The following is a 25,063-nucleotide window of genomic DNA, read 5'->3' on the forward strand; positions in this document are numbered from 1 at the left end:
GTTTCGTGTTTTCAAAGGCCACAGAGATGGTTAACCGGGTTCTTTAGGGTGTTTTTTTCTTTTTTCCTGTTGAGTTTCGTGTTTTCAAAGGCCACAGAGATGACTGGCAGGGTTTTCTAGATTGTTTTTGTGTTCTTGCAGTTTAGCCCGTATGTTCAAAGGTCACAGAGATGATAAGTCGGGTTCTCAAGGATGCTTCTTTATTTTTCTGTTGTCTCGTATTTGCAAAGGGCCACAGACGTGATTAGCTGGGTTTTCATGGATGTTATGTTCTCGTATTGATAAGGAAGAATCTTTTTTTTTTAAACTATCACTAGAATCATGAGAAACACCCTGGAAAACCGCAAGTAATTCCAAATAGAGATTGTTTGGATGTGAGAGCTAAGCCAAAGAGATTAATACAGTTGATGGTCTTTTCTTTGGCAGTACTTGACTTTACGTAATTGGTCTGAGTGTCTCGCAAACTTAAGGCAGAAACACACTCCTATGGTCTGCGCACACTGTTCACTGCACGGCTGCCTCATATTTCCCGCCGTGTACTGACTGCAGTGAGCGTGATCCAACCAAGGCTTATTATGTGATCTATGGAAGCTTTTACAATTTTTTTTTATGGATGAAAGAGGTTGACAAAAGGCGCAAAAATGAGGGAGAAAAGCCTGTTGATTTGCGGCTCCTAAAGAAAACAAGTCAAAGCGAAGTGATATATATATAAAAATAAATAAATAAATAAAAAAAATATAGGCCACTTCAGTTCCGTAGATAACCCGATACTCTTCTCCTGAAACAGTTCAAGCCACAGGAAAGGGAAAAACAAACACAAGCAGAGAGTTCCAGAGCTTGCCAGTGAAAAAGGTGTAAGAGTGAAGGCACTGGTTAACTCCTGCATTAGTGAGGTGGACAGGACTGTGGTGGCGAGAGAAAATGTGGTTTTGGGAGAAGCGAGGGAGGGGAGGGGGGTCTTTATCCTGATGATGATGATGATGATGATGATGCATTCTCGTCAGCCTCACGGAAGCTCAGCCACTTACATGAAGAAATACTAAGTGAAGGCGTTACTTTCTCCGCTATGTGTCTTCGTCTCCAGAATACATGAGTGCTTTCTTCCACCATTACCGCCTCTTCCACCTCCACCCCTGCACCCCCCATCACCCCTACCGTCCATCCCTCATACCACCTGTAACCCCATCACCCCATCACCGCTATTCCCATTCCTCTAACTAGTCCCAGCAACATCCGTCTTTCCCTCACCGCCATCCACTGCCCCTCTCACCTCAAGATGCAGTGATTAGCCAGCGAGAGAGAGAGAGAGAGAGAGAGAGAGAGAGAGAGAGAGAGAGAGAGAGAGAGAGAGAGAGAGAGATCTGCGTAATTAATCTCAAGACGCGCAGAACAAACTAAGAACGTCCATCTCGTGTTATCTGTCCGGTTGTGGTGGCGCTGGTGACTCCCTGTCCCACCCCGACGTGTCTGTGTGTGTGTGTGTGTGTGTGTGTGTGTGTGTGTGTGTGTGTGTGTGTGTGTGTGTGTGTGTGTGTGTGTGTGTGTGTGTGTGTGTGTGTGTGTGTGGCGGGAGAGTTCCAGTGTATGTGTGTGTTTTTCTCAGGATGTTGCAGTCTCTCTCTCTCTCTCTCTCTCTCTCTCTCTCTCTCTCTCTCTCTCTCTCTCTCTCTCTCTCTCTCTCTCTCTCTCTCTCTCTCTCTCTCCATCTACACTTATCACTTTAAAACCTCTTCTTTCCTTCTCTTCCCTGCCTTTCGCTTCGTCTTTCCTTCCACGTCTGTCCGTCACCACTTTCCCTCGCCCGTCGTGGTTACCTGGGCATAACTCCTCCAGGTAATCACTTGCGGGAACACGGGAGACACAGGTGAGACGGCCATTCATCACCTGGACACGGGAGGGGGACGGGAGGAGGGAGGGAGGAAGGTTTGAGAGACGAGAGGAGGGAGGGAAAGAGAGTCAATATCCAAAGGGGAATATGTAGAGAGGAGGATAAAGGGAGAGAAAGGAAGAGAGGAGAAGAGAAGAGAAGAGAAGGAGAGGAGAGGAGAGGAGAGGAGAGGAGAGGAGAGGAGAGGAGAGGAGAGAAGAGGAGAGGAGAGGAGAGGAGAGGAGAGGAGAGGGAAGGGAAGGGAAGGGAAGGGAAGGGAAGGCAAGGGAAGAGAAGAGATGATAACATAAAGGAAGATAAAGGACGAGAAGAGAAAAGAAGAAAAGAAAAGAAGAGAAATGAAGAAAATATAAGAGAAAAGAGGAGAGAAGGGAAGGGAAGAGGAAAGAGAGGTGGATAAGAGGAGGTTATGATGGCTGGCTGGTAAGGGAGAATTATGGTGAAGGGAGGAAATAGCGAGCATGTCAGTGAAGGAGTGAAGGGCGAGCGTAAGTATGCACCAGTAAATCTTCCAGTAATCGATGGAGGACGCGGGGAAAATTTATCGTTTTTTTTTTTTTTTTTTGTCGAATCATGGGTGTGTTTGTAAGTGTAAGGAAATGTAAAGACGACAACAACAATAATGATAATAGTGATAATAGCGAAAAGAGCCATAATAATGATAAGAAGAAGAAGAGGAGGAAGAAAAATAAGGACAAGAACAAGAACAGGAAGAACAAGAACAAGAAGAATATAAACAAGAACAAGAAAACCAACAACAATAACAACAACAACAACAACAACAACAACAACAACAACATACTGACAAAAAAAACTAAGGAATAAAAACCCAAGCTACACACACACACACACACACACACACACACACACACACACACACACACACACACACACACACACACACACACACACACACACACACACACACACACCATCCGCCCCATAACTTACATAACACAGCACACAACACAAACGCACAAACACACACAAAAAATAAAAAAAATAAAAAATTCAACACAAATAAAGAAATAAATCAAAACAAACATAAACAAGACAAAAGACAAAAAAAAAGAAAAGTCACCCCACCATCCCTGCAAAAACACAACAATAACCACATTGTACATTACCGTTAAACTCCATAGAAAGAGTAAACAAGCCTGGCCGTCTCCTCCCAGGTAAACATGTGAACCACCACCACCACCACCACCAGAACAACACCCCCAAGTACTGCTTACATACGGTCTGTCTCTACATGAACCGCACCGCCGAAATAAGAGGCCACTGCACTCCTCGACGTGAAAAATGACTAATATATAAGACTAACTGCGCCGCTCGGTGGATATTTGGCCGCGCTATACAAGGATAAACAGATTAAGCGAAGGAGAATGGCGGCCAGAGACAGGTGGAAGACGGCACAGTGAGACAGGGATGGAGCATTGACTACGTACTCTCGACAAATAGGGTCGTGAAGATGTGTGTGTGTGTGTGTGTGTGTGTGTGTGTGTGTGTGTGTGTGTGTGTGTGTGTGTGTGTGTGTGTGTGTGTGTGTGTGTGTGTGTGTGTATACTCGCTCACTCATAACCATCACGGGTAGCACAATGAATGGTCTGGACTTTTAAAGAACTGAGAGAGAGAGAGAGAAAAAAAAAAGGGAAGGGAAAGGAATAAGGAGGAAATGAAACTGAATGAGGTGACGCAAGGCTGACTGGTGAATGAATGAGGCAGGGAAAAAAAAAAAAAATAAGCAAAGTTCTTCATGGCTATTAGGGAAACATAAGTAAGTCTTGTGGTTTTCTTGTATTTCTTGTATGCTGTAAAGAAAGAAGACGAGAAGAGAAGGCTGTGAATGAGACAACGCAAGAGTGGTGACTGGCTGAGGCGAACTGTGAAGAAGAGGAAGACAGAATGACGTGGAGCTGAAGTGAAAGAGAAAAAAAGAGAAGAGAATATCTTTCTTATTTAAACAAACTATATATATATATATATATATATATATATATATATATATATATATATATATATATATATATATATATATATATATATATATATATATATATATATATATATATATATATATATATATATATATATATATATATATATATATATATATATATATATATATATATATATATATATATATATATATATATATATATATATATATATATATATATATATATATATATATATATATATATGTAAAAATCAAAGACAAAAGGACGTGGAAATTTCCATGTGAATGAGAAAAATAAACTATTGTTGTATTTGTATATGTATTTTATTTATATTTATTTGCTCATCTATTCATATATTTACCTTCCTTTCTGCATACTGTACATGAACATCACACAAAGAAGCGGGAACAGAAAGAAAAACAAACAAGATGTACAAATGAGACGCAGGAACAGGGGATGGAATTCTTCAAGTGAGGATTAAGGAATATACAAGAAGTTTTTTGTGGCATTTATTAAAGTTTGAGGCGTTTAAACGAAGAGGAGCAGCGACTGAAGAAAGAAAAAAAAATTGATAGGTCTAAATAAAATCAGAATAAAGGACGCAGAATTCTTTAAGAGAGGAATAAGGAGAATATAAGAGAAGTCCGTAGTATTCTTGATATCTCCACATAAACAACAAAATCGGATGGACGCAGCGGCACACAAAGAACTGACATATGTGCGATAACATTCAAAAGTTATGCCAGACGAACCGAAAACACTTCCCAGCGACCTGAATTGTTTCATAGGAGAAGCACCAAGACGCATCAAAAACTATATTGACTGCTTCTTTATTGGTTCTCCTGTTCTTTTACATATATTTTATTGAAGGGAAGGAACAGTATTTGAGCGAGATTGTTTTTTATCTATTTTTTTTTTCTTTTTCTTTCCCATTTAGTTAAATTATGGGCACGTTTATAAGTGAGAAAATACGAAAACTAAAACAAAAATTCCAGCAGAAATAGTAATGAAAATATCTCCTTGACATGCACACACACAAAAAAAATAAATAAATAAAATAGATAAATAAATAAATAAATAAATAGATAAATAAATAAATAAAATAAATAGATAAATAAATAAATAAATAAATAAATAATAATAATAATAATAATAATGATGATAATAATAATAATAATAATAATAATAATAATAATAATAATAATAATAATAATAATAATAATAATAATAATAAATGAATGAACAAATGAATAAATGAACTAGAAGGATTGAAGCAAAAGGTAACTCTGTAAGCCACGAGTCCTTAAAGAAATCATTCGAGAAAGAGATACTTCGAAGAAATCCTGGAAGTCACCTCTGCTTTGCCCCAATATTGAATTATTTGAAGAGAGAAAACGATACTCACGCAAAAACACACATAGAAGTAAAAAAGAAGAAAAAGAGAGAGAGAGAGAGAGAGAGAGAGAGAGAGAGAGAGAGAGAGAGAGAGAGAGAGAGAGAGAGAGAGAGAGAGAGAGAGAGAGAGAGAGAGAGAGAGAGAGAGGTAACCACGAAGAAATTACTTAAATAAATATTGGCCCAAGAAAAATGTGCGTTCCCAGAAAACAAAGCTGATGGTGAACCACGAGAGAGAAAAACCTGAAAGCGCGAGAAAGAAAATGGAGGAGGGTTTCGACACGCTGGTCACCTGAGTGGAGTGTGGGAGTGACTTGTGGCGCTTGGATTGCCTCAATGTTCACACAAATATTCATGTTTGATAAGAAAAAAATGATAAATAAATATATAAACAAATAAATGAATGAATAAATGTCAAATAAATAAATAAACAAATGAATGAGTAAAAAAATAGGTAAATAAATAAAATATGTATATGGATGGAAAGATAAATAAGTGAGTAGGCAAATTGATGCATAAATGAATTATTAAACATATAAGTGAATGAATTCATGGATAAATGAATTAATCAATCTATCGATACATATATATATATATATATATATATATATATATATATATATATATATATATATATATATATATATATATATATATATATATATATATATATACATATAAATGAATGAATAAATAAATAAGTAAATACATTAATAAATAATACAACCTCTTCTATACTGAAAGCCAGGCAATTCGTGTTTTCATTCAGGCTCATGTGATGTAAAAAAAAAAAAAAATCTAACGAAGAAAGAAACCAAAAGGAAAGAAAACTGTATTAAAATTCTTGCATTTCAATGAGACAATAAATTTGAAGAACACTGGGAATTTCCGTTTTCCTGAGCTAAGTATAACAATTTACAAGGAATGGTCGGTGAGGCAAGAAGGGAAGTGGCGACACAAAGACACACTGCATTACAAGCCAAAAACTTTCCTAATAAATGGATAAGAAGGAAGCAGTGATGACACATTGCCGGTTTCCTTCCCCACACAAAACTATTACAACCCCTTGAACCTTCAGGCTGGCCGACTCTGAAGAAAGAAAATGTGGTGTACGTTCCATCACCACCAACAACACCCAGCTCGCCTACTGAAGGCCTGCAAAAGATGGCCGCGGCACTCTGGCCTCACAATGTCTTCAGCATACATCATTCCTACAGCCACGCCGCATCACTCAATCATTCACCTATCAGTGAATCGTGTCTAGTTTTCCTAGTGAGAACATTAACATGCATACAAGATGTGTTTCGTCAAGCACTTTAAGAGTCTAACATTTTAGGAGGCATTGGTTCGAGACACTTAGAATTTTAAATATTCCTTTTCATCGTCTTTAGGGACTAGCGCCTTCAGTGGGCTCTTTTTTGAGTCCTTTTTGTTGCCCTTAGCCAACGCCTTTACTACATAAAAAGAAAACATAGCTCCATCACAGTGACAAGTTCCCCGAACCATTAAATACAGTGCCCAGCGGCTGACAGGATACCCTGGGGCTGCCACCAGCCACACTTCGGTGCTGCGTGCCAAGAACAAGTCTGATGGTTCCTTCATGGCGCAGGATTCAGAAATTTTGATGATATGCATAACATTGCGAGAGAAATGAACAAATAAGCATCAAAGAGCGTCCATCAGAAGCAAGTATTAAAATGTTCATATCACAAAGGAAAAATTAAATCTAACTGGCCTGGCGGTTGCAGCAGCGAGTGGGTGCTTCTGTTGCCTGCTGTATGGGGCAGTGGCAGGACGCTACTTGATTAAAAAAGAACAAGTCATCTAAAAAAAAAAAAAAAACGTCTGACTGGAAAGATAAGAAGGAAATAAAGTTAACATACAATTCAATGATTAAAGAAGAATAAATAATCTAAAAAAATAAAGAAAAAAGTGACTGGAAATGTAAGATAAGAAGGAAGCAAAATTGATACACAATTTACTCTTGCCGTAGTGAATGATAGAAAATCTCATACGAGACGCAGCAGAACAGTGACGGTCCTCCCACGCGTGCACACCGCGACCCGCGCCGCTCAAAGGACACACACGCAGGGGAGACAATAATGAGCGTGGCGAGAGGAGGACCCCAACCTTCACGGGGCGGCGTGCGGCGCGGCGGCACACAAAAGGCGAGGCCCCGAGCGACAGCAGAGGACACCGCAACGTTCAAATTGTGCACGTTTTGTTGGGCCAAAGTTCAGGCAATGCTGATCGAAGCAGAGATTGAGGGACAGAAAAATGACGCAAATCAACAAGAGGAATTTAGTAAATACACGTGCAGACCACAAAAGAAAAGGAACAAAAAGTGTACCAGTTTCTACCAAGGCCTTTGCTAACTCACCTGCCGAGAGTTGAAGCGCAGTACACCCGCTGCGGAACACTTCAGGAACGTAACTATACCAACACCACACCAGGAAATGATTCAGTGTTTGTTGTTCACATCTTCCGAATTGTAGTGCAAATGTTATAAATGAAGTATATATCATTTAGAAAAGATAAAAGAATATATTCATAACATACACAGCAAACGGAAACATTGGCTAGTTAAAGCTAGAGTATTTAACAAGTACAGACGACAGAAAAGAAGAAAAAAAAAAAAAAAAACTCAACAAAACAAATAAGGAAAATCAAAACGTTAAAACCAAATTCAGTCACAACGGAAACGAAAACATTCATAACATCATAAAGCAAAACAGAAAAAAAAAATAATAATAATAATAACACAAAAAAACAGGGAAATCCTCATGACTTTACAAAGCAAACATTACAAAAAAAAAAAATCATAGCATTACACATAACATGAAAAAATAAATATAACAACAAAAAAAAAAGAAAAAAAAAGAAAACCAATTAAGCTAGCAAGAATCATATCGTGGTTCCAACAAAGGAGTTCAGCAGCAGCATCTTTGGTCTTCCAGTCTTTTAAAAGGTAAATTCTAAAAAAAAAGAAAACAACCTTGCTCTATTTTTTTTTTGTTTGTTTGTTTCTGCGACCTCCATAATTTCCAGGTAAAATAGCTGAATCTTTGAGTCTCAGTACAGAGTTTATGCTTAACGGTGTAGATTTATTTATTTATCTTTTCTTCGGTAATATTCACACGTATAATCTCCAATAATATTCACACGTACTAGAGACAAGAATTCAAAACTCTCTCTCTCTCTCTCTCTCTCTCTCTCTCTCTCTCTCTCTCTCTCTCTCTCTCTCTCTCTCTCTCTCTTTCACAAAATGTCAAGTACTGTGGCACACCCCGCCATGGAAATAACCCATTATGAAGGGCGGGTGGGTGGGTGGGGTGGGGGTGGGGGGCGGCAGGTCCAGGAAATGCCTAGGGATGAGTCTAGCCGGACAAGGTGAGTCAGGCAGGTGAGCAACGAAAAATGCTCCAGCAGGAAGTGGGGGAAACCTGATCCTTGGCTGACACAGTAGTTATCCGCGGCAGTGGTGGCCAAGTGAGTGTGCCTGGTAGTCTGCGGGGATACCTTGCCGCCTTACACACACACACACACACACACACACACACACACACACACACACACACACACACACACACACACACACACACACACACACACACACACACACACACACACACCTATCACATGTGTCTTGAGGATTTTTCCTTGAGATACTTCTCAGAGTTTAAATGACTTAAGGTAGAGTTTGTTGTTCCTTGTTGCTTTAGTAAGGAAACGACGACCGACTCTCTTTCTCTCTCTCTCTCTCTCTCTCTCTCTCTCTCTCTCTCTCTCTCTCTCTCTCTCTCTCTCTCTCTCTCACACACACACAAAAAAAAAAAAAAAAAAACACACACACATCAGACCATCATTGACTTCAATATGGAGCAATAACCCTCTCTCGTAACATGCTTCGATCCATATTTATTGGCCTGTTGAAATCACCGGCCCGGCGCTGACCCCCACACAAGATGGCATTCACACCCACCGTCAGACACTTTTATTTCAATGTATTGGACTGACCTGATATATATATATATATATATATATATATATATATATATATATATATATATATATATATATATATATATATATATATATATATATATATATATATATATATATATATATATATATATATATATATATATATAATTATTCACTTACATATTCGTTTCATTATTTATTCATCTAATTATTTATTCAGCCCACACACACACACACACACACACACACACACACACACACACACACACACACACACACACACACACACACACACACCGCCATGCTGCGGCGCGGCACTCGGCGTGAGGTGGAGGCCACGTCTCTGCCTCGGAGAGGTAGAGAAAATAAAGAAAATGAGAGAGAGGTGGCCACCTCCTGACCCCTGCCTGTCTCGCAGGATATTACTGGCTGATTTGTAGCTCAGCCTCGAGTCCTGATTGGCTCTTCGCCGTGACCGCTGATTGGTCAGATCCTAAGCTCACATTCCTCCCATGTCTCCCATTGGTCGGGGCGGTGAAGTGACATAACCGTTAAATAGCGAGTATTACAGGTATTAGCGGCGTGCTGGCGGCCCGTCCGCCGGGACCACGGCGGGGGGAGGGAGGCGGTAATTGTTGCCCTCACCACCTGCCCCTCCCTTCCCTCCCCTCCCTGACAGCCAGCCCTCTCCTGCCCACTCTCTCATCCCACAACCCTCACAAGCACCACCACCTTCACCAGGACTCACACCAACATTCCCACCTCACCACTGCTCCACTACACCACAGTCACCACCACCTCCACAGTCACCACGACAACCACTATCACCACCACCGCAAAAACTATGACCACCCTCACCACCAAGAACAGACACATGAACAAAAGACTTTATACAGTTCTCCAGTTTTTAGCTCAATGTTCTGTCCCTTTCCCTTTCGAGTGGCTGAAAACCTCCCGTGTGTTCCTAAAGAACTACAGTGCCCACCCCAACAGAGAAGCCCTCTCTCCTCTAAGCACTGACAGCACCTTCGGGAGCTGATGCTGAAAATGACAACAACAGAAGGAGGAGAAGGAAGATAGCGACAACGACAACGACGACTATGAAGAAGAAGAAGAAGAAGAAGAAGAAGAAGAAGAAGAAGAAGAAGAAGAAGAAGAAGAAGAAGAAATAAAATAAAAGACAAAGAAAAGAATAAAAGAACAAAATGAACACGCGCAAGAAAGTAAGAAGCCGCAGCAACAACAGCATGAAGAGCGAAGCCAATATTTGCGATAAGATCAACGGGTCGTCTCTTGTATCATGAAGACTGCCACGTCACCGGCATCACTCCGGCCTCCTGCCTCCTTCATGCACTCCCAGACGGCCTCTCACGCACGCCTGCATTATTACCTGGGGACGAGGTCATGGGGGATGGGGGAATGGCTCGTGTTGTAGTGGTGGTGATGGTGGTGATGGTGGTGGTGGTGGTGGTGGTGGTGGTGGAGCCATGGTAGGTGTATTGTTGGCCAGGAAGAGAGATGTATGATTTCATGTCATTCTTTGTGTTACAGAGAAGTCAGCGGGCAGCAAGCTGGGCGGGTGCTTCCCTGGCAGAGGAGAGGTGGTGACTCCCCAGGGTTCGGTGCCCCTGGAGGTCGTGCGGGCGGGGGACCTGGTACAGGTGATGCGGGAGGACGGCTCCCTGGCATTCAGCCCCGTGCTGATGTTCCTGCACCGCGATCCCCGTGTGTCCCGCTCCTTCCTGCGGCTAACCACGGCCAGCGGTACCACGCTCACCCTCACATCCTCGCACCTCATCTTCCTGCTGGAGGGTGGCCTGGCCCCCTCGGCCACGCCCACGGTGGAGGACGCCCTGCAGCACGGCGGCGTGGTGCTGGCGGGCCGCCTGGAGTCTGGGGACTTTCTGCTGGTGGCTGGCGAGGGCGGCGTGAGGCTGGAAAAGTTGGTCAGCGTAAGCCACCACGTGGGCGCGGGGGTGTTCGCGCCCCTCACGGCCGAGGGTACGGTGGTGGTGGACGGCGTGGTGGCCTCCTGCTACGCAGTCATCGATTCCCAGGCCATCGCGCACTGGGCCTTCCTGCCCGTGCGCTTGTACATCAACCTGCGGGAGGCGATGCTAACGCTGCTGCGATCCGTAGGAGGCTTGGCGCCGCCCGCCAAGGCCCAGGCTCCGGTGTATGGCACCACCAACACCACGGCGGACAGCGTGAGGTGGCGGGAGGGGGAGGTCGCCACCAACAGCCTGCGGGAGGGCGACGCGGTGCACATCCACTGGTACCCCCGCATGCTGTATACCCTGGCCTCCTGGCTGCTGCCCTCACACCTGGTGTACTCCTAGTGGCCACGCCCGCCGCCCACCCGACACAGGAATCACCACGCGTTATTCCCACGGATGCGACACCCAGCCTCCGCAACGACGAGAGAGAGAGAGAGAGAGAGAGAGAGAGAGAGAGAGAGAGAGAGAGAGAGAGAGAGAGAGAGAGAGAGAGAGAGAGAGAGAGAGAGAGAGAGAGATGCAACACCTGGTAGGGCGGCGACGTGGCTGCAGGTGAGGAGGAGGGAGACAAGTACACTCCCACCACCTAATTGAATATGTAAAGTGTTTATGTAAATGACTGCAAGGTATGTGCGTGTGCGTGCGTGCGTGCGTGCGTGCGTGCGTGTAAATGTGTGGGTATGTATGTCTGCCTGCATGATGCGTGAGTGTGTGTGTGTGTGTGTGTGTGTGTGTGTGTGTGTGTGTGTGTGTGTGTGTGTGTGTGTGTGTGTGTGTGTGTGTGTGTGTGTGTGTGTGTGTGTGTGTGTGTGTGTGTGTGTGTGTGTGTGTGTGTGTGTGTGTGTGTGTGTGTGTGTGTGTGTGTGTGTGTGTGTGTGTGTGTGTGTGTGTGTGTGTGTGTGTGTTTGATAGAGAGAGAGAGAGAGAGAGAGAGAGAGAGAGAGAGAGAGAGAGAGAGAGAGAGAGAGAGAGAGAGAGAGAGAGAGAGAGAGAGAGAGAGAGAAACTGAAAGAAGGAAAGAAGGAAAGAAACATCAGAAAAAAAAGAACAAAAGAAAACAGAGGAATAAAGTAACAACAGAAATACACGAAACAGAAAGAAAAATCAAAACCACGCAAAACAAAATAAAAAAAAAAACACACAAACACACAAACACACAAACACCAACAAACCAGCAACAAAAAAAAAAAAAAAACCATTCACCAACCTTTCACACAAACCGACAAACACACACACACACACACACACACACACACACACACACACACACACACACACACACACACACACACACACACACAAACAAAAAAGTGTAACGAAGCAGAAGTGATCAGTGTCCGTGGCGAGATGATGAACAAATGGTGGCAGCGGATGAGGATCGAGCGAGGAGGGACCGACCTGCTGAGAGTGTAGTGCTGTGGACAACGGACCTGAAGGGCTACTCGGGACAGCTGAGGTCTGAGTCACTGTGCATTGGCGAGGGACGTTGTGAGAGAAGCTGGTGGAGGAGGAGGAGGAGGAGGAGGAGGAGGAGGAGGAGGAGGAGGAGGAGGAGGAAGAGGAGGAGGAGGAGGAGGAGCTTTGTGTAAAACTGAAATAAATACGTGAATATGTATGTGTTCATATACTCATATATGTGGACATGCTTGTGTGTACCTAAATATATGTGTAGCATGTACGTGTGTGTGTGTGTGTGTGTGTGTGTGTGTGTGTGTGTGTGTGTGTGTGTGTGTGTGTGTGTGTGTGTGTGTGTGTGTGTGTGTGTGTGTGTGTGTGTGTGTGTGTTGTGATTGTCCTCGCATATTAAACATTCGCTGTATTTGATGTATATATATATCCCCTTATACCCTCCCTGCGTGTGCGTGTGCGTATATGTGTGTGTGTGTGTGTGTGTGTGTGTGTGTGTGTGTGTGTGTGTGTGTGGACGAGTACACGGCCAGTCATGAGTGACAACATTTCGCCAGCAAACTTCACGTGCCTTAGCCAGAAACATGACCTCCGTAAACAGTTGTGCTTGAACAATGTGTCTTTACCGCAAACCATGTCCCTCTCTCTCTCTCTCTCTCTCTCTCTCTCTCTCTCTCTCTCTCTCTCTCTCTTCGGTAGATATTAAAAAGTATCCCGGTCTTCATTGCTTCAAGTTTTTCACCCTCTCTCTCTCTCTCTCTCTCTCTCTCTCTCTCTCTCTCTCTCTCTCTCTCTCTCTCTCTCTCTCTCTCTCTCTCTCTCTCTCTCTCTCTCTCTCTCTCCCTGTCTCTCAGCAAGATATTAAAACGGTTAGAATTACCCTTAAGTCTTAAATGTCATTAATATTATTCTCTCTCTCTCTCTCTCTCTCTCTCTCTCTCTCTCTCTCTCTCTCTCTCTCTCTCTCTCTCTCTCTCTCTCTCTCTCTTTCCATAACCACTTCATGTCCCCAGTTACTTGTGCGTGTGCTTGTTGTCGTTGTTGTTATTGTTGTTGTATATAGCCCGCCTAAATGTTTATATTGTAGCCCCGCCCCAGCCCCGCCCCAGCCCCGCCCCGCCCCGCCCCGGACCCAATGACGCTGTTGTAACTTATGCTGAAATAAACTATATGAGAACCACTGTGTTTTGCTGCTCCAGAGAGAGAGAGAGAGAGAGAGAGAGAGAGAGAGAGAGAGAGAGAGAGAGAGAGAGAGAGAGAGAGAGAGAGAGAGAGAGAGAGAGAGAGAGAGAGAGAGAGTGCAGAATACCTTTCATTGTATAAAGAGTGTAACTGTTTATTACAACAATAGTGGAATAGCATTATTACAACAATGTGAAATAGCAGGATAGATACAGAACAAACAGACAGACAGACAGAAAAAGAAAAAACATACATACATACATACATACATACAGGAAGACAGACAGAAAGACACAGAAGCTGACAGTCACACAGAGACAGAGAGACAGACAGATAAAAAATAAATGAATAGGTAAGTAACGATGTCTTTTCTCAGCACACATCGAATCTCCCACGCCTTACTGACCTGAGTTTGCTTATTAATTGAGAAAATTATGCCTTATGATTGGAGAGCTAATATCACCTAACAGCATTCTCTACTTATTGATAGCAAGGAGCTTCGTTGTATATGTATCAGAGGCAGCCTTGTTTAGTTCAGCTGGCCCTCTGCAATCGTCTTATTTTTCCTGTTCATAAATACAGCCTCTGCCAGACAGGTCAAGGGAGTGCAGGGAAGACCTCAAGGGGCACTGACCTGCCTACACCTGAGTATACGTGGTGTTGAAGTCAGTAATAAATGGGAAAACAGCTCCATGAAAGCCTGGATGAGTGGATTTTGGGAATTAAATAAGAGTAGAGGCAGTGAGTAACGTCTATGTTTATACAAGTAAAAGGCAATGAATGTTGTCTCTTAATACAAGTTCAGGTACCGTTTGTAGCATTCGAGGTTCCTAACCAATTCACTGGTATGGTCGTCATTTGTCACCATTCAGAACGTTGCTTGTATGGAAATGCAGCATTCTTGTTACAACATTCCTGAAATCATGAAAACAACTCTGAAAGCCTCAATAAGTTTAGTTAGATCCTGCTAGAAGATTTGGAGACACAACGCAGAAACTTTTTAAGCATGCGGACTTACTGGATATTAAAGGGATCAATAATTATTATAGCACACACTGATGTATTTCCTATGAGGAGTAATTCATACTAAAGCAAAAACTATACACATTTGGGACAAGAATGGCTGGCGTGAGCATAGCAGACCTTACTTCCGCAGATCTTGTTCTCCCTTCCATCACATCCGTGCAATATACACCTCAGCCAGAACAGTGATGCACCCTTGTTCCACCCTTTTAGTAACGCTACCTTCAATTACATCAGGGTGCCACTAGAAGTTAATGGTGACATTTTTTTCATAATCAAAGAGTTAAACATCCTCTGTAATGTCTCATCCACTAGTTACATCTTTATTCAGTTTCTTATGATTAGAAATTTGTGATTTAGTAAAGCTTGGACATTACCTACAGCTCTGAATGGGTTGGTGTGTTGGAGAACCGTCAAGCTCACTGAGGCAAAGAAACACTGCTGTTCCTGTTGCCTAATTACGGGAATGACGCGGACAAGCGAACAGCCAGACAAGCAGCTAAGTAGGCAAGCAGGTGTGCAGCCAGGTTTAGACGCACTCAAATAGACAGATAGGAAGTTAGGGAGATAAATAGATAGATAGATAGATAGATAGATAGATAGATAGATAGATAGATAGATAGAAAGATAGATAGATAAAGATGGGTAATCTATTTACTGCCACGACTACATTTGTCTTTATGTTACGAGAAAATAACAACCTGATCATAAAATTTTTCAAAAGGTGACCTATACATACTAAAATTAATTCAGTAACCCACAAAAATAAAAAAATAAAAAATAAAAAAAAGTATCGGTCATAGTCATAGTCACATATACACACAGACACACACACAGTCTCAGTTTCTTCCTCTTGCTATTCCTTCCTCGTATAAGTAAGTCCCACGTTTGCATTTTCTGTGATTGCATGGCGGGAAGAGAAGACCCTTAATCTTTTTTTATACTTATTTATTTATCCATCTGTACATCTATCATATTTCCCGAGCCCTGTCTTGTATGTAGCACGGGGCAGAGAGACGCCAGGAAATAAAGAATAAGTGCAAACAAGAAAATTGTCACTCCCACCTCGAGAGATGGTGTAGGATATTAATAAAAGGACCAGCACCACTAACATTATCATTTGCCTTCACTGATGCATGGGTTGGTCCCCCTTGGATATTTATTAAAGTGTTGGTCTGTAACTGCCTCAATATTCAGGCACCACTGCTTATATCTATCCACTTGTATGTCTATTTGTACGTCTATCTTTGAGAGAGAGAGAGAGAGAGAGAGAGAGAGAGAGAGAGAGAGAGAGAGAGAGAGAGAGAGAGAGAGAGAGAGAGAGAGAGCAAGTAGACTGATGGACCTGATCGACTGACTGAATGACTGACCAACATAGACGCACAGATAGACAGACAGAAAACCAGACAAAAATAGACAGGAAGACAAAAAGACAGACACAGACAGACATACAGAAAGATAGGCATTAGTTAGATAGGTATATATTAGATAGATAGGCAGATGTGTTGAAACTCTCAATTATGTTTTGTAATCAAGCGGTCAATCTATTTCTTTAATAACACGACTTGCTCAATCATTATTCATTACATACAAAGCTGAGGAGTAAGTACCACGTGATTAACCCTTTCACTGCGACATGCAACCATTCACCCCACTGAAAACAATGAACAGTGAAGCTCATTGCGGCAAATAAACACTGCTGCTTCTTCACCTGAATTACGGGGATGACTCGGACAAGCAAGCAGGGAGGTAAGATGTTAAGTAGGCAAGAAGGTGTGTAGGCATTTTTAGACACACGCAAATAGACAGATAGATGGTTAGATAGATATATAGATAGATAGAGATGGATATTTAATGTAGTACCACATCTACATTTGTCTTTATGAGAAAATAACAAGTAATAAAAAAAAAATGTTTAGAAAGTTATCGATACAAACTAGAATTCCTTCAGTAACCCACAAAAATAACATTGAGCGTGAAACAATGAAAAAAAAAGTATCAGTCACAATCTTGATAAGCATCCCCCAAGAAAGAAGGGGAGGAAAAGAATAGGTTTTTACAATTCCTAGCCAGTATAATGTTCGGGAGAATGAGAAGAAATTTCCCTGAGTGGTTAGTGATTAATGAAAGACGTGCCAAATAGCATAGCAGGTTTTAATTAGCACTGCCTCATCTCTACCAAGGACTCATGTTGCGCAAGTCACATCATCGAACTGAAACATATCTACAACAGTAATTTCATCCCACTACACTGGCACACAACTAATTACTTCTTCTGAAAAAAAAAAAAAAATGAAAACTTTCTTCACTGCCACTCCCTGATAAATTAGCGAGAAGGTTTAAAAAAAGGACGGCAATTAAATATTACACACGTTTTGATGTTCTCTCTTATACGAGTTTTAAGTCTTATTAAAAATAATGGAAGTTGAAAAAAAAATAAATGAATAAGATGTTTCAAAACTTACCTGTGAAGAAGATGAAAGAATAAAGATGAAAAAATAAAAGTAGTGCTCCTTAACCCTTGCAGTAGTAAGGTGACTTTACGGATGAAAGTAAGTGACTCAATATCTTGTGCAGCCAGACCGCGAGACAGGGAGGGTATGAGTTAGTAGGTTCAGAAGAACAGTTATCATGAAAATAACGAATATGGAACACTGTGGTGAAGTGTAAAGGATTGAAGACAGTCTACTAAAAGGTTTTGACTCCACCCTGCTTGGAGAAGATATAGCAAGTACTCCATACAAGGGAAACTGAGGTCCCTGTAAAGGATCAACATCTGGGAGGGGAGAAAACTGACGGAGAGAGAGAGAGAGAGAGAGAGAGAGAGAGAGAGAGAGAGAGAGAGAGAGAGAGAGAGAGAGAGAGAGAGAGAGAGAGAGAAAACGGGTCATGGAAGCTGATGTGTCAGTTGAGATAAAAAATTTTTAGTTGAAATTTCTTTAGTTGTTTCCTTAGTTGAAAATGTTAGTAACTTTAAGGGAAACAGCTGAGAGTTTTGGAAGCACAAGAAAGTTTTGCTGTTAGGTATAAAGGAACTGAGTGTCTGAAGCACTGGCAATGACAATTTTGCCCTGTTCTTTTATCAAGGGATCACAGAAAGAGGTTAGGCAGTGCATGGCAGCCCTTCGTGAGTCATGCAATTCCTGTCTACATGGTTGTATGATGTAATAAATAAATACATAAATACATAAATGAATAAATAAATGAATAAATAAATTAATATAATAATCAAATAAATTAATTAATAAATAGAAAAGAACAGAATAGACTTTTTATGTAAATGGCACTGACCAAAGGCAACAAAGAGTGAAAAAAGGCCCACTCAGATGCCAGTCCCTGAAGAAAAGTCAAAAGAATCATCCAGAATTGGAGAATAAGTGTCTTGAAACCTCCCTCTTGAAAGAGTTCAAGTCATAGGAAGGAGGAAATACAGAAGCAGGCAGGAAGTTTCAGAGATTACCAGAAAAAAAGGTTGAATGATTGAAAATACTGGTTAACTCTTGCATTAGAGAGATGGATAGAATAACGGTGAGAGAAAGCAGAAAGTCTTGAGACAGCGAGGCCGCAGGAGGAGGGGAGGCACGCAGTTAGCAAGATCAGAAGAGCACTTAGCGTGAAAAGACCGGTAGAATACAGAGTAACTTGATAAGCCATAAGTGAAAGGGATAACCTAAAAGAAAGAGAATGACAAGACAGAATACTATACATCACTGTTACTATATATTTAAGAGAGAAGCAGCGGCTGTCTAACACGACAGTAGAGCAGCCACAATGGAAGCAGGAATTAAAGGAGAGGTGTATATAAAGCACAGATGAGACGTTTGGAAGCTAAACATCTCTCACTTATCGACGACTTTTCATATATCTGAAGCAAGGTGAATATTTAGTAATAGACATTTACTAAGGAAAGGAGAAATGCACGTGGTTTTGGTTCATCAACAAGAACAAGAGAATTTAGTATGTAATTGGTGACTGGTATAGCAGGAGAATAATTACTTATCTCTTTTTGGTCTTGCTTCTTTCGCTGTGGTATTTCTATTGCATTATACAGTCCCAGCAAGTCAAGTAATATTCCTCACTTGCTTCACTGTGCTTTGCGTTTCACCTCAACCTTTAGTCCCCAACAAATTCCTATAAAACAATAAAAATAAATAACAAAGTAAATTCAATAAAAATAAGATGTTTTCACCACACCGCAGGACCTAACACTGCAAGGAAAGCGTTAAGCACAGTGACGTTGAGTGATTAAGGCTGCTCGAGTACTGACCATGACTGTACCACGAATGACTTTCCTTGTATGATTTCAAAATATATATCTCTGTCTTCATATTCCTTTCGAGACACCAGCACGTGGGTAAAAGGGAGAGAAAAGAGACAAATAAAAAAAGAGCAAATTGCAAATAAACCACGTAACAGCTACACTGGTAAGAAACGCCACCCTTCCGTCTTTCAAAATATCCTCCAGTTTATACAAAGATTTTCGTTATTCGAGTCAAACTATACAAACTTAATTAGTATATATTTCAATAAGGACCCCCCTCCAAGAAAAAAAAAAAAAATAAGGGCGATTCCTTCTAGTCATAAACTCATAAATGTCTTATTCCACTGACCTGTATATACGTATAATTAAATAAGGTAACATTTCACTGATAGAGAAGTAGTACACCACTCATTCTTCTACAAAATCACTAGCATGCCTCTGTAATGATTTAGAGACAGATTTTATACATACATACATATACTGTCTTCCACCCAATTAGTATCTTCACAATTATATATTTTGAAACCACTCTTCATGGGGGACTCCGAGATATTTCATCCAGCGCACATTCAGTCCATTAGTGAAGTGTACTATTTAGACAGATTAATTTGGCAAAGTGTTGTGGAATCCCTCCCATCTCTCGCGTGGTGCCAGTGTTTTGCTAAGGACTGAGAGGAGAATGAATGTCCCTAATCATTTATTTAAGGCTGCTGCATCGCCTACGTTAGCTTTCCCAGGTAGGTTATTCTTAACTCTTTCACTGCTATTTGGCACTTCTGTCCTCAATCACTAGACACTCTTGAGACATTGGTACTCGTCCTACAGCCACCTCTATACATTGTACTGGCTAGAAATTGTAAAAATCTATTCTTTTAATCTTTTTTTTTTCTAGCAGACGCTTATAATTATTTCACACTTTGTTTTTAGTATTAGAAATTGTTGCATGTCGCGGTGAAAGGATTAAGAGTATTCATAAATGTATATCAATGAAAAAAAAAAATGTATTTATATTTTTCATCTCCTTTGCATTTAAGGATTATTTTATAAGTGATAAAAAAAAATGATGTTGATTAAGATACAAAGAGCCAATAATGATAAAGAATACGATTTTTCTTTTTTTTTTTTTTTTCCTTATCCTGATTTTTCCCAGCCATGATTTATACTTCCCCAACCCCGCCCCCCCCCCTGGCGCCTTTACTCACGCCTCACGTCTTTTAAGGGCGGCAAGCACCTCCTCTGCTGCCCCTCCTGGCACCGCGCTGTCATCTGCTGTCACGCTTACTGCTAATGGTGTGACGTATGGCGAGTATAATTCCCTATAAACTTCAACCCTTTCCACCATTCCCTCGCCATTGCCGCCCTCAATGAGATGATTTGGCGTTGTCTCCTCAGAGGGCGTTTTTATTTTATTTATTTATTATTTTTTTTTCAAGTTTGTTTTTCCTTTCTTTACGGCGCTTTTTACACTCCATCATTAGCATGTTTATCTTTTTTGGTGTGTGTGTGTGTGTGTGTGTGTGTGTGTGTGTGTGTGTGTGTGTGTGTGTGTGTGTGTGTGTGTGTGTGTGTGTGTGTGTGTGTGTGTGTGTGTGTGTGTGTGTGTGTGTGTTTCGTTGTCATGTATATTTCCTTAGATAGACAGAGCAATACATACATATTTGCACAGACGTATACAGAACAGCCAGATGTACTCGTACTGCACATATGCGTAGTACATAAAAGCAAATATACATACATACATACATAAATACATATATACATACACACACACACACACACAGACACACACATATATATATACATACATACTATACAAACACACACATACATAATCGCAGTTGTATAGATAAATAATAAAATAAACAAAAAAAAACTTACATACCTAGTTTTTTCTAAATACAAATAAATAAAAAAGTTATCATATGATCAATCATTGTTTATTTATCAACTCTTTTTTTCTATATTTCCTTTTCCACCTCTCTCTCTCTCTCTCTCTCTCTCTCTCTCTCTCTCTCTCTCTCTCTCTCTCTCTCTCTCTCTCTCTCTCTCTCTCTCTCTCTTTTCCCCCCCCAACACACACAAGACAGGTGCATAGGTAGGCCATTTTGGAAGACAGGTGACTAAATCTCTGTCTTCATATTCCTTTCGAGACACCAGCAGGTGGGTAAAAGGGAGAGAGAAGAGACAAATAAAAAGAGCAAATTGCAAATAAACAACACGGTAACGGCCGCGACGCGTCAGGTGCGTGGCGTGTGGGGCGGCGGGGCGAGGCGTGTGGCGAGAGAGGTGCTGAGTTACGAGATGTTTGTGAGAGTTTGTTATAGAGGTGTGAGTCTTAGGGAGGGAGGGAAGGAGGGAGGGAGGGCCACACATCCGGACTGGGACAGGAAATTGGGCGGCTCTCGGTGCTAACGGGACAGGTAAGGCAGGTGAAGCAGGTAAGGCACAGTGCAGGGTGAATACATATTGTTATTTATGTATGGTGTAGGGGGGAGACTATGGTCAGGGGAGGTACAGGACGTAAGTGGTATGGGGTAGGTCCTCGGTGTCTGTGTGTGTGTTTGTGTGTGTGTGTGTGTGTGTGTGTGTGTGTGTGTGTTCTTTTTTTTATGTATTTTGGAGAAGAGGAAAGGAAATAAATAGTAAATGAAAAAAAAGATGAAAAAGCTTCATTCATAACTACATTCAGGAGGAGGAGGAGGAGGAGGAGGAGGAGGAGGAGGAGGAGGAGGAGGAGGAGGAGGAGGAGGAGGAGGAAAATGAAAATGAAAAGGAAAAGGAAAAGGAAAAGGAAAAGGAGAAGGAAAAGGAGGAGAAGAAGGAGAAGAAAAAGAAGAAGGAAAAGGAGAAGAAGGAAAAGGGAAAGAAAAAGCAGAAAGAAAAGAAGGAAAATGTGAAGGAAAGGAAGAACAAGAAGAACAAGAACAAGAAGAACAAAAGAAGGAAAAGAAAGTAAAAATAAGAACAAGGTAAATAATAATAATAATAATAATAATAATAATAATAATAATAATAATAATAATAATAATAATAATAATAAGAAGAAGAAGAAGAAGAAGAAGAAGGAGAAGGAGAAGAACAAGAACAAGAACAAGAACAAGAACAAGAACAAGAAGGCCAATCATATAACTACCCAATGATTCTTGGACATCAGATTACCTCGTACTTGCTTTATCTCCCAATCAATCAATCAATCAATCAAATCTCTTATTCAGTAACACTCAACTTTAAAACCGCCCTTGAAATAATCACCAATTTTTCTTCAAGTACGAAAATAAATTCAAGCATTACCATTACAAACTTTAACTCAACGCCTGCTAATTTAGGTGTTGCGCTGAGTCTAGGTTAATCACGTGTCATTATATTCTGCGGCAATGTTACAGGGATCTCGTCTACACACGGTATTGTGGCGCCTGACTTCAGTAAATCAATCAGCCGGGTATGCACCTGCTCTTCACCTGGGGACTCCACACACAACACAATTAACTTGAGTACAGGTAAAGACTATGTTCGTGTTGCTGATCTCTCTCTCTCTCTCTCTCTCTCTCTCTCTCTCTCTCTCTCTCTCTCTCTCTCTCTCTCTCTCTCTCTCTCTCTCTCTCTCTCTCTCTCTCTCTAAATATGCTAAGGTAGTGAATCTTTTGCTATCACCCGCTGCCATTTTCACGGTTATCGCTCCACTAAGCTTGCTACAACTGCTATTCATCCTCACAAGCAACTCCTCTTACCTTCGCTCACGAGGATAAAGGCAGAAGTATCGAAAAACACGAGAACACATGGTAAGATGCAAAAAAAAGTCAGTACGTAGATCTAGTAACGTCTAAGAGAAATATTTCTTTATAGAGGGTCAGTGGACACTCAGAAGTTTGCAATGACCCATTCAGTATTGCAGACAGATTTCGGGCTTCATCAAATCACCTACCATTCATAAATATAACTGAGTTGTATGAATAAGTATGTTTTATAATTCCTTGATAACGAAAGGCATCATCCTCTTGTGACATCTAGAATATAATGACATTACTGCCGCGGTACTGAACGGGTTAAATAAACAAAGGTAGCATTTACCTTTCCCGCGAGATGAGGAGTGTTGCCGCCGATAACAGTGATCAGGGCCCCGGGTATAGCATGGGTGTGGTGGTGGTGGTGGTGGTGGTGGTGGTGGTGTGGGGGCTGGCTGGAGGGTCACATAAAGGCTCAGGGGAGGTTCATGTCATCTTGTCCTGTCACGTGGCCCATAACTCAGCGTCTTCCAGCACGTCTCGCCACTGCCTGCCGAAGAAAAAGAATGTGTTAACGCCTGTCATACTTATAAATGTTCGCAGCGGTTTTTTAATCTGTTCCAGCCTCAGCACCGCCTGTAGGCACGTCTAGGCGGTCCATCACGCCTGACTCTGGCTAACAACTGGTTACACAGACTGCACTAGCAACACAAGGATAATGTCAAGTGGAATACTGCTTAATCTTTTATTTTGATCATTTTCCAAAAATAAAACATGCCAGTACTATAGTCAAAAAATAAATAAGTAAATAGATAAATAAAATAAAATAAATAAATAAGCAAATAAATAAATAAATGAATAAATAAATAAATAAATAATAAGTGTTTTTCCTCACTACGCTAAAATACATGAACACAATTTGAAAAGTAGTTAAAATTTATCAACTAAAATAAACTGTCACTTCGATACTCTTCTATCCCAACTGAGGAACACTGACATTGTACCACATCCCAGCGTTCCCTAAAATCTATTTCAGCACCCTGGAGGTTGCTAGCGTCCCAGATTTAGGAACACTGCATTAACGCATACTTCAGCTGTTCCAGTAATACTCAGGGTCGAAGAGGAAGAATGCCGAGCACCACCAACATATCACTTCAATATACACCTGATGAAGAGGACAGGGAAAATATACAACACACTTAGATGTACGAAAGAAAATGCTGAGAAGGAGAAAAGCAGGAACGGACCATCATAGCAAAACATCGAGACGCGCTGCCGCTGGAAAGGCAACAGCGCTGCAACACGAACGCTTCTGATTAACAGCCGAGCAGCTCAGTGGTGAAGCAACGAGCTCATAACTCACATGTCGGGAGAACGAAGCCACGCTCTGCTAAACCTTTAATTTATTTTCCTCTTGTAAATATGACAAAGAATTCGATCAGAAAATCTCAGAAAAAATTACTGACTCTGTTATCTTACACCTCGCAATGATATCTGGATGAACTCTTGGCCAAAAACATCACACGGCAGGAAGGTGAGACGCCGGGTAGAGTTGCAGGTTTTACGAAGAACAAACATACTTTACATAAATCAGGAAAACATGCGCATGGGAATGAGGAATTAGGCGCCCGAGGGTTTGGCTGAGTGATGGTGCTGTATGGTGCAGAGCTGTGACTGAACATAAACACACACACACACACACACACACACACACACACACACACACACACACACACACCACACACACACACACACTTCAAATGAGGGATATAATAGAAAAGGAAAAAACAATAAGCACATTACATATACCTATTTATTCATTAACCAACCTACCTACTTATTTATTTAATTTGTATATATGCAAGTACGGTAACTTAATGTGTTTTTATTTATTGTATTTTAATTTCACCTCATTATATATTCATATATTCCTCATATATTCCTTATGCTTCACAGTGATTTGGGATCTGACTGTTCTTGTTCTTGTTGTTGTTGTTTTGTTCTTGTTCTTCTTCTCTTCTTCTTTTCTTCATCTCTTCTTTTATTTTTTTCTTCTTTTCCTCTTTTTTTCTTCTTCTTCTTCTCCTCCTTCTCCTCGTCCTCCTCTTCATCTTTCTTCTTCTTCCAGCCGTCGTCGTCGTTAAATTTCTGTTCTCTTTCTCCCTCCCTCCTGTGTCATTGTGTGGAGGGAAGGCTGAACACACCTCCCGAAGCCTGCAGCGTGATGACAGAGGCCTCGTGGG

The 25,063-nt window shown here is 41.3% G+C and overlaps 1 protein-coding gene and 1 long non-coding RNA gene across 2 annotated transcripts in view; one reads left to right on the forward strand and one right to left on the reverse strand.

The window, feature by feature from the left end:
- The window catches only part of LOC135114900 (indian hedgehog protein-like), a 108,072-nt gene extending 95,073 nt beyond the window's left edge, over window positions 1-12,999 (forward strand). Inside the window, exon 4 of the mRNA XM_064031139.1 lies at window positions 10,780-12,999. Coding sequence (XP_063887209.1) covers window positions 10,780-11,567 — 788 coding nt within the window. The 3' untranslated portion in view covers window positions 11,568-12,999. The remainder of the gene's footprint in view (window positions 1-10,779) is intronic.
- Window positions 1-25,063, reverse strand: part of LOC135114912 (uncharacterized) — a 221,033-nt gene that overhangs the window by 187,161 nt on the left and 8,809 nt on the right. The window contains exon 2 of the long non-coding RNA XR_010275712.1: window positions 23,167-23,370. This is a non-coding gene — a long non-coding RNA (uncharacterized LOC135114912). The remainder of the gene's footprint in view (window positions 1-23,166; window positions 23,371-25,063) is intronic.

The sequence above is a fragment of the Scylla paramamosain genome, chromosome 2, assembly GCF_035594125.1.
Source record: "Scylla paramamosain isolate STU-SP2022 chromosome 2, ASM3559412v1, whole genome shotgun sequence".
Taxonomy (NCBI): domain Eukaryota; kingdom Metazoa; phylum Arthropoda; class Malacostraca; order Decapoda; family Portunidae; genus Scylla; species Scylla paramamosain.